At 34.6% G+C, this 10,241-nt stretch overlaps 1 protein-coding gene and 1 non-coding gene across 2 annotated transcripts; both read right to left on the bottom strand.

The window, feature by feature from the left end:
- Positions 1-1,703: 1,703 nt before the first annotated feature.
- On the bottom strand, positions 1,704-4,617 carry LOC102630637 (uncharacterized). The gene is made up of 3 exons (XM_025094167.2): positions 2,600-4,617; positions 2,242-2,332; positions 1,704-2,065 (listed from the first exon to the last, which is right to left on the bottom strand). The coding sequence occupies exons 1-2, from the start codon at positions 3,195-3,197 to the stop codon at positions 2,319-2,321; spliced, it is 612 nt and encodes a 203-aa protein (XP_024949935.2). The 5' UTR covers positions 3,198-4,617; the 3' UTR covers positions 1,704-2,065; positions 2,242-2,318.
- A 5,192-nt stretch (positions 4,618-9,809) lies between these two features.
- LOC127898733 (small nucleolar RNA R71) lies at positions 9,810-9,913 on the bottom strand. The gene has a single exon (XR_008050581.1). It is a non-coding gene; the product is annotated as a small nucleolar RNA R71 (small nucleolar RNA).
- Between the last annotated feature and the right edge of the window lie 328 nt (positions 9,914-10,241).

A 10,241-nucleotide genomic window follows, 5' to 3' on the forward strand; every position in this document is an offset into this window, starting at 1 on the left:
CTCTGATCATTCCGCCCGGAAAAGGAAAGCAGCCGCAGCCAATATTGATGATCATGAGGATTCAGCAGGATGTAGTTGCATTGGCAAAGTTTGCATGGTTAATATAATTACCTTCTTGTGTAAAGAAGAGAATTTATTGAACCCGGAATCTGCCCTTCAGGCCCCTGTTTCTGTTCTTTTGCCAAGGATTCTGGGATTGTCAGGCATTTGAAACCAAGTGCGAGGTTTGTAATTTATAACACTTGTTTTGCAAAAGCTTTTGTTCCTTTTCCATAATATCTTGTGTTTCCTGCCCGTAAATCTGATCATTTGCTGCATGATTGATTTTCAGCTTATTGGAGGCCGTAGACTTGTTACTGGGAGGCGTACAGAACCTTGTGATTCTTCCCGCAGGAATAAAGTTACAGCCGAAACCTTCCTTAAAATCAACCTTTCACGACAGTGAGTACTGCTGGCTAACCCAAGAAGATCTTATTCGTTATTTTCTCAACTTCATCGGACTCCTAAACCCTACACCAAATCAACCAATCAACTCTCACAACATCATTGACGATGCCGGTATTCTTGCCATCCATTATGATGACCCGGCGGCCTTTGCAATTCCCCTAATTGCTCAATCCCACATTAAACAAACTTCGGTAGCCATTGTTGATGAGGAAGGCAGATTGGTAGGTGATATATCACCTTTCTCACTTAATTCTTGTGACGAGACGGTAGCAGCTGCAATAGCAACACTCTTGGCTGGTGATCTGATGGCTTATATGGACTGCGGTCGGCCACTGAAAGACCTAGTAAGGTTGGTGAAGCAGAGGCTGGATGAGAAAAACATGGTGGGTCTCCTGGAGTTGATGGAAGATGACTTGGAAATTTCTTCAGGCTCCTGTTCCAATTCATCTTCATCAGATGAGGAGTCCAGCACAGGCTCGGCACGAAGTGCGAGGTCCGGAGGATACTCCGCAAGAGTCGTGCACAGGTCAGAAGCAATTGTTTGCTATCCATGGAGCTCGTTGATGGCTGTGATTATGCAGGCACTGGCACGCCGTGTGAGTTGTCTGGGTTGTCGAAGAGGACTGAACCTTGGTTGGGATTGTTACCTTTACCGGAATGTTGAGGGTTATCCAGGATCGTTTGAGGTCCATGGCAAAAGCTGAGAATCCAAACTTCTGTCCTGTGCGGATTCAAGCTAAAAAGCAACAATTGTCTAGGGCGGTGAGGTCACACTGGTCAGTTTGACAGTTCTATTTGTTAAACACATGGAAAGCCAAAGTGTCAAAAAAATATAGAGGTATTGTGTACATTGATTAATTGCTCTGTAAAAGTTTGTACACTATGATAAAGTAAAAATTGTTGTTTGAATATGGGGTGTGGATTTTAAACCGAGACTGTTTCAGATCTGAATAAATGGAAGCAGCAATAACATTGACGTAAATATGGTGTACATTGATCAATTAATGACAATGTTAACGGGGAAAATGAAACTTAGCTTATAGTTCATACAACATACATCACGAAAGGCCAAATATTTGTTGATGCCAATGTTAAATGAGCAAAATTGAGGTAATCATAGAGCAGCAAGCAAAAGACTATAATAATATACTGTTTCTGGCAAGGAAACACCTTGAATCAAATAACCCTAAGAGAAAGAAGTGATGTGCCATGGGAGATCAAATGAATTAATGGAAGTTTCATGTGCCAAAAGAAAAGATTACTCATCTTCTTTCATTTATTATGAATTTATAAATTTTCAGAGTAAAAAAACACAATAGATGGCAGGAAAACATCCATCATAGTTCTGCCACATTTATTGGAGTGTACAGGGGAAACAAGAACATTAAAGAATCAAAACAGAACAGGGGCAGTTTCAGGAACCCCTAAAAGAAGTCACCATGGTTAAGTTCTGACATGCAAGATGACAACGCTTCCCTTACTTGGAGATTGTCAGAGTTCATGTGAAGTGCATCTTGATATAGTCTCCTAGCCTGCTGCAGCAACTTCACCTTCTCTTTACTATTTCTTGGCCGTAAACGAGATCTTTGCTGCAGCGCCACAGCCCATCCAAACAGAGCTGTAACCAATAAACGTTTAAATGTCAACTGGAATTTCATACCTCAACAGTTATATTCATTCAAGATGTAAACAGGGAATAAATATGGAAAAGAAACTGATAGCATAACAATTATACACTTCATATAGAAACTTTGGTACTTGTTTCCGATAGACAGAGAAAGAAATTAAACATACCATCGGGTGCATAAATATTTCCTTTCAACATCATAGCATCAAAATTATCAATTGCAGCCGAGAATATTTTGTCAGCATCAAATGCTGTTTCCTGAAATTTGAAAGATTGGAAATGAGTTCAAATGTCTCGTAACTACTTTCAAATCCACACAAAGCAGCTTTATATCAACCAAATTGTGAGATAGATATTAAATTATCTTTTCAAATCAATGACAACTGAGCCCAAAATTGCTAGAAGTTCACTCGATGGGCACTGAAAGCAAAAGAAAATTCTGTGGCCTAAACTGAGTGCACTGAATAGAAGAAACTTCTATAGAGATGATATAAACAATCTGAGTACATTGGGTTGGATGCTTACTGGTCCAATATCCAATTAGTTGCACAAGGAAGAAGAGTGCAAGACCCCAGTTATATAGGGCTCTCACGTCATTCCCATCAATCGACAGAGCCAACCTATATTTTCTACCAGCCTTCACAAGGAGTTCTTCACACTCCTCACAAGCATCGACAAGAAGAGATGCAATTTTATCTTTATTCATAAACTGATAATCTAACCCCTTGAGTATTCTTTTCTGTTCCTCAACAGATATGACATCACCTTCCAAAAGGAGTCTTCTCAGCTTGCGGCTAAAATGTAGCTTTAGTTCTTCACGAACAAGATATGTGTTGCCCAATTGGTCCACAGCTAACAAACTCATGTGCTGCATAGCTATGGCCTGAGAGAGTAACCTGGCAGACTTGTGCAATATCATCTCTGCACGCTCCTCATCCCAACCACTCTTCATACACTCTTTTGCGTGTTTCGGAAGATCATTGGCTTCCGTGAGATACCTATCAAACATCACATCATCAATAAATTTAGAAGACGAAGAGGAACTGATCTCACTCTCACGAGCACGCAAGTGATCAGTCAGATGGGAATCATCCTCAGGATTCACCTTCTCTTCTCTTAACATGGAACTGTAAATCTGATTCTCATCCTTCTCTCTGTTGTATGAAGACCTATAAACTAGATTTTCTGAGTATGTGCTCTTGTACAAAGGAATCTTCACTTTCCATATGGTTCCAACTGACTCTAAAACCTACAGAGTCAAGCAAATTATCACCAGATTCCCATGTTTCACTTTCATTTGTATGACCCATATTTACAGAGTCACGGTGATTATTTGTGAATTGCAATCTTTTATTCTGGTAACTATACTCATTGGTCTCCATAAATCTTTGTCACCTGCACCCATCACCCTCATTCTTTCATCCAGCAAATCCAGCTTTATTCCTGTATCCCTGTCTTGATTCAAAGAAAACTTATTTAGAGAATCTCGAGAAAACTGCGAATTGCCGATGCCTTCATCATCAGAAAGAAACCTTTGCTCATCTCCAGGACTTGAATTATTTACTTGACTTTGATCATTCTCATGCTTTATATTATCTTTAACTCTGTTAGGCTTTGAATTAACAACTTTTTCTCCAGACAAGACCCCAATAAATTGCAGCCAATCAAACCCAACATCCCCAATTTCTTTCCTCTTTTTACCTGATTTTTGGTAATCGGGTAACACATTATTACAATTCCCCACGTTAACAACACAAGCCTCAATGGCATTTCTAGCATTTGAAGCTGCTACGTTTATTGATCCTACTACATTGAAATGCTTTTCCAAATCACTAACTGTAACTTTACAACAATCAATAGCTCTTTGTATATCACTCTCAAGTTACAACTTTACCTTCAAAACGTTCAAAGTAATCCAATAAATTCCTCAATTTCTCACTATTAGGCCTAAAAATTCCCTCTTTCAATCTTCTCTTACTTGCACATACTTCACTGAAGCAGCTACCATGAACGAACCCAAATGAAAAACCCAATTGCAAAAGCCAAAACTGTAGCTGGAAACACAATTATAGACGACACCCTGACCCTAGAAATGGAAAAGGCACATAGAAGCCCTAAAATAAACATAAAGACATACTTTCTATCATCTATTCCAATGGAAATTAAAAAATCACGCAACGGAGTTGACTCACCCGTGTCACTGAGTCTCAAATCCTCCAACCCACCCTAACTCATGGACTCGGGCGATGCAACAGCTTTGATGGGAGATAAATCTAGAGTTTTGGGATCGGAAAAACATTTCGAGCGGGAAAAGGGAAGGAGTGTTTTATTTTTTTGAGAAAATAATCGAAAATGAGTGAGAAAATTCGGAGATGAAATAATCAATGGATTTGAGTAATTGCCAATTGAGTTTACAAAAATTAAGGTTTTCATTTGGAAATGAAGAGTGATCGGAAGGCCGCTTTGTTTGTTCAGTTACGTGACTTAGGATGGGAATTGCGCCCGCAAAGCCGTTTAAATCTGTCGTCAAAATCCGTCCGTCATAGATAATTTTACTGGTTACAGGCGAATTTAATATTATAAATTAAAATCTATATTTAGATATAGGTGTGTTTGGTATTAGCTTAATATTAAGTAAATATTCACATTAATATTCATTAGATCTGTAATATTTTTTAAAATATTTTTAATTTAATTTTATTAAAAAAATTTAAATTTAAAAAATATATAAAAAAATAATGTAATTATGTAAAGTGTCAAATAACTAAAATATTTTTGTGTGATCTATTTTCTTTTAACTTAATGCATGAATTATTTTATTATTATAATTTTTTTGAATTAATATTTGAAAATATTATTCTTTGAAAAATATTAATCGTAATCATTATTGTAGGCATCATGTTGGATGGGTGCTAATGATGGTAAATGAAATGAATATCTTCTCTTTGATCTTATGTTGAATGATAATATGAAATATAATTGTTATTTTTAGATATTACTTTGTATTTTTTTAAGGATTTGTATATTTTATATTTAAATTTGAGAGTTTGTATTGAATTGATGTTGAAATTTTAATTTTTTATTTATATTGGTTAAATTTAAAATTGAGTATGTTATGTGGAATTTGAGGTTATTATTGTAGATTTATATATTGAACATTTGTGATTTTAAATATACAAACACGCAAAAAATCGGTCGAATATCATTGCAAATGTGGCAATTGTCAAAACCCACAGCAAGTGAGTTTTCTTAAAAAAAATTAAAACTTGTTGTGGATTGCGGGTGAGTTTAATAATTTAAATTTTGTGGGTTTAAGTTTGATAATAATAAATCCGCTGCGGACAGTACCTATTTGCCATCCCTAATTATGTGGCAACTAGCAAGTGCAACAACGGTTTTTCATGTGTTACGTTTGTTATCTGAAAGACTAAAACACTAACTTTCAACCACAAGGACAATTTCGTCAATTTCTAAAATTGTCCCGGTATATTCATTTATTGATGCGTAGAGATTCATGTTTTCTCGCGCTCCGGACGACTGGACCCAATTAAAGCCTATTTAAAACGATTGGGCTGGCCGGCCTGAAAAATTGAGCCCACACCTTTTGACACCCCTAAAAACTCATATAAAACCCAAATCTCATTCAAATTATCAAAACAACCGAGTAGATTTGATTCGATTCCAATTTTTTGTACGGAAATTAAGTTAAACACTGAAATTAATTATTTTTTAATAAATATTTCACATCTACCCTATTTTATAATATATACTTAAATTTTAATAAAAATAGCTTTTTAAAAAAATTAGAGTTATGAACTATATAATAGGAAAAAAATATTTTAAGATTTTAAGTTTTGAATATAATTTACGAATGAAAACTTAAAAAATAATTTTTTTGAGTAAAGAACTTTATAGAAATATGATTAATTTTATTATATAAATTTATATTTTAAAAACTAAAAGGAGGTATTTTAGAAAATAAAATTTAAAATAAATGTTGTCAGGATTTTGAGGGTGTGTCAAAAGCAAAAGCTCCCTCCCTAACGCAATAGCAAGTAGTCACTACTAGTACAATTCAACCCAAAAGATCTATTAAAATCACACACCTCTTATGGTATAAATCATTTTTTTTTAATATCAAAATGGTACAATCAAATTCGATTTTAATCTTTACTACGGCGGAAATTGCCTATAATAGACAAGTAACTGTGAGTACGTTAAATTTATTACAACTCATTATTATTACTATTATTATTATTATTACTACTACTACTACTAATATTATTATTATTTATTGCTAAGAAGGATCATAACATTGCCAAAATAGGTAATGCCGAAGAAAGAAAAAATGTTTTCACTCTTTAACAGTCATGGTGTGTTTACTTGAGGGTTTAGGGAATCAGAATGAAACTCATGTTTACTTAGCAAAATGTGATTTGAGAATGAGAATAAAATGTATAGGTCCTACACAATTTGAGAATAAGAAATGAGAATCTCATTCCCATGGGGGGTTGGGAATGAGAACTCCCATTCCCTGAACCGACTTTTGTATCCTTATAATTTTTTTTTTATATTTTTTGAATTACCCTCGTTTAAATCACAATTAATTTTATTATTTTAAATGTCATAATTATTATTATATTAGATTTTATTAAATTTATTATTTTAGTTATTATTAATATTATCATTATTAACATTTATTATTATTAATTTTATTTTTTTAATTAATATTATTTTTATAATAATATTTATACACGTATCTAGTTAATGAAAATTACATTATTTAATACTATGGGCATTTTGGTAAATTGATTCTCATTTTCATTTATTTTGCTAAGTAAACACATCAATTGCATTCCAGCACATTCTCATTCCCATTTATTTTTGCCAAGTAAACATTGGAATTTCATTCCCATTCCAACCCATTCTCAGCCCATTCCCATTCCACCCCATTCTCATTCCATGAAGTAAACACACCATCAACTCTTGAATTGATTTTCTATTCCAAATAAAATATCATCAACAATTGCACCATTCTCATCATAAAAGCAGTTAATAATTGCAAAAATAATTGAAAAATCCAAAGCCTGAAGCGAAGGCAAAGACGAAGATAGGCACAGAGACAAATCATCAACTTCAGTGACATCTTCACTGATTCATGATAGCTGTTACAGTGCTACGAACTCTTATTATCGCTATGAGGATCTAAAAGCAATCATTTCCTATTGCAATAACTCACAGGGGCTGGGGAATAAAAAATGAATTACAATAGCATTGTAAAAGACGATGAATCCTTTTGCTCAAAAATAAAAAAAAAATGCTCAATTACAGTAGCTGCGAATGTCTGATTGTGATGGACAAACATATATATTTTTTTTAAAAAGAAAAATCAGCAGAAAGTGAGAGGTGAGGCAAGACCCCTATTTGTAATATAAATAAAAAAAATAAAATGAATACGTAAGGAGGGGAACACAGACCAAAACCTCCAAAAGAAAATGAAAATACACATGAATAGCCAAGAAAGAATAAAGGAAAAGAAAATCATCAAAGCTAACTGTTGAGTGTTAGAAAATGCATATTTATAAAGGAGAAAACCGTCATTTTACATTTCAAGTCTTACTAACAACCTTACATGTGTTTTATTTTAATTAAGTATTTTATGTATTTTAGGGGCATTATAGTCATTTCACAATAAAGGAGAAATCAGACGGCAAAACGGGCATCACTTTTGAACTCAGGACGGTCAAAAACCTTAGGAGGAGCATAAAATGAAAAATGGCACTATTCACATGTACGGTACTATTCACGTGTACGGTACTGTATACGTTACTGTTCACGACACTGTTCACATAGACGGATGATGACGTGGCATTGACCGATGATGTGGCATTGACTGATGAGGTGTCACGATCTTGTTGGACTAAAATTCTTATGTACTGTTGATGGTGACGTGGCAGCATATCAGTGGACGAAAAATCTCGCGTACGGTGCATGCATCACACAGGATTATTTTCAACCAAACCGCGTTACTGTTCAAAGTCGGGTCAAACCGTGTTACTGTTCATCCGCGTGGTCAAACCGTGGACTGTTGACTGATGACGTGGCGCAATCCTGAGCGTCCAAACTGTTTTTAATCCGATGGCCATGATTTACTCCATGTATCTATAAAAAGGGGGCCTCTCCCCCCTAATTTGATATCTCTGAATCCATTTTTGGGATCCATTTTCTGTAATTCCCTCTCCATCTTGTATTTTCTTCGTATTTTAATAAATTCCCATTTTGCCCCTAGTTCAATTATGAGTGGCTAATTTTCTTTCAAGCTTGGGTTGAAGGTGAAGTCTCAACATGTGTCATGGGCTTAATTTGGTAAATTTATTTTCTCTTCCCCTCTAGTTTTTGTGGATGTTTTGACTTCTCGTCGACAAATAATACTAATCTTGTCTAGTACCGCCTTGGTTTCACCGGCCCTCTAGTACAAGGTTATTATTATTTGGCACGATAAGCCCTTAGCACCATATTGATTAGAGAATGGTTCATGAGGTGTGGATTCCCCCCTCATGATTTAATTGGCATTAATAAAGATTATTTAGCCCATGATGCATGTTGATACGGATCCTGATACCAAAGTACGTCATCTTAATAGAATTCTCTTCAATTTATTCTCGCCATTTCAATTCCAATTTTAGAATTTATTCTCGCCATTTTAATTTAAGTTTTAGCATATCCCAAATCATTTCCACCACAAATCCAATCACCCATTTACAAAATTAATTCTACACAATTAAAATCCACCTCCTCGTGGGATCGACACTCGTCACCATTAGTCTATACTACAATAAATTCGTGCGCTTGCGAGTACATTAAAATTTGCACAACAAGTTTTTGGTGCCGTTGCCGGGGAGGTAAGTAATTTTAATTCATAGAATTAATTTTTGTGAATAATTTCTTTTATTTGTTTTCTTGTATTTTTTTTTAATTATTAAAAAAAAGAAGTAAATCTACATTTAAAGGTTAGTATTTCTTTTCTTTTTCTCTTCTTTAAAATTCTGTAATTTAATTTTCAATTTATTTTTTTTGTAATTTTTGTTTATTTTATTAATTTAATTTTTAGTTAATTTATTTCACGTATTTGTTTTTGTGTGTTTTTATAGAAAGGTTGTAATAGCGCAATAAGGTTAGTATCGTAATTTCTCCCTCTTCTTTATTTTTATTTGTTTTGTTCCCATCTTTATTTTTATTTTATTTGTTTTGCATGCATGGTCGTAGGTCATTATTACCTAATCTTGAACCTATAGACCTTGAATTAGAAAAAACACTTCGCACACAAAAGCACATTAAAAATAAATTTGAAATGGATTTACAAGCACCACAGGAGAGGCCATTTAAAGACTATTTTAGTCCCTTAGCTAATTTGAGCACATCATGCATAAGATACCCAAATGTAGCTGCTAGGAGTTTTGAATTAAAACCCAGTGTGCTAAATTGTCTCCCAACATTTTATGGCCTAGAAAATGAGGATCCATATAATCATCTGAATGATTTTCATACCATTTGTCAAACTTTTAAATATGAAAAATTTTCAGACGATGATGTTAAACTTAGACTATTCCCATTTTCTTTAAAAGATAGAGCTCGTTCATGGTTAAATACTTTACCTGCTAATAGCATTTCATCATGGGAACAAATGGTAACTAAATTTTTGAATAAATATTTCCCAGTGCATAAAACCAATGCTATTCGCAGGGAAATCTCGGAGTTTACCCAGAGAGAGGACGAACAATTTTTCGAAACATGGGAGCGATTTAATGGGCTACTCTTGAAGTGTCCACATCATGGGTACGAGAAATGGCACCAATGCCAATACTTTTTGGAGGGATTACTACCAAATGTGCAAGAATGGCTAATGGCAACAAGTGGAGGAGAGCTAATGTCAAAAAGTGCATCAGAAATTTGGGAATTCTTCCAGCGACAAGCAGATAATTCCCAACAACGGAGTCGATCACTCGGGACTACTAGAAGAATTAAAGGAGTGAATGAGGTTCAAACTGGCGAATCAACTTCAGGAATCAAAGAAGTCAAGGAGATGGTTGAAGGTCTTGCTCGACAAATAGCATCGTTATCGATTGCTAAATCAACTGAACCACATGACCTTGACTCATACTCAGAT

Source organism: Citrus sinensis, chromosome 1 (assembly GCF_022201045.2).
Source record: "Citrus sinensis cultivar Valencia sweet orange chromosome 1, DVS_A1.0, whole genome shotgun sequence".
NCBI lineage: Eukaryota > Viridiplantae > Streptophyta > Magnoliopsida > Sapindales > Rutaceae > Citrus > Citrus sinensis.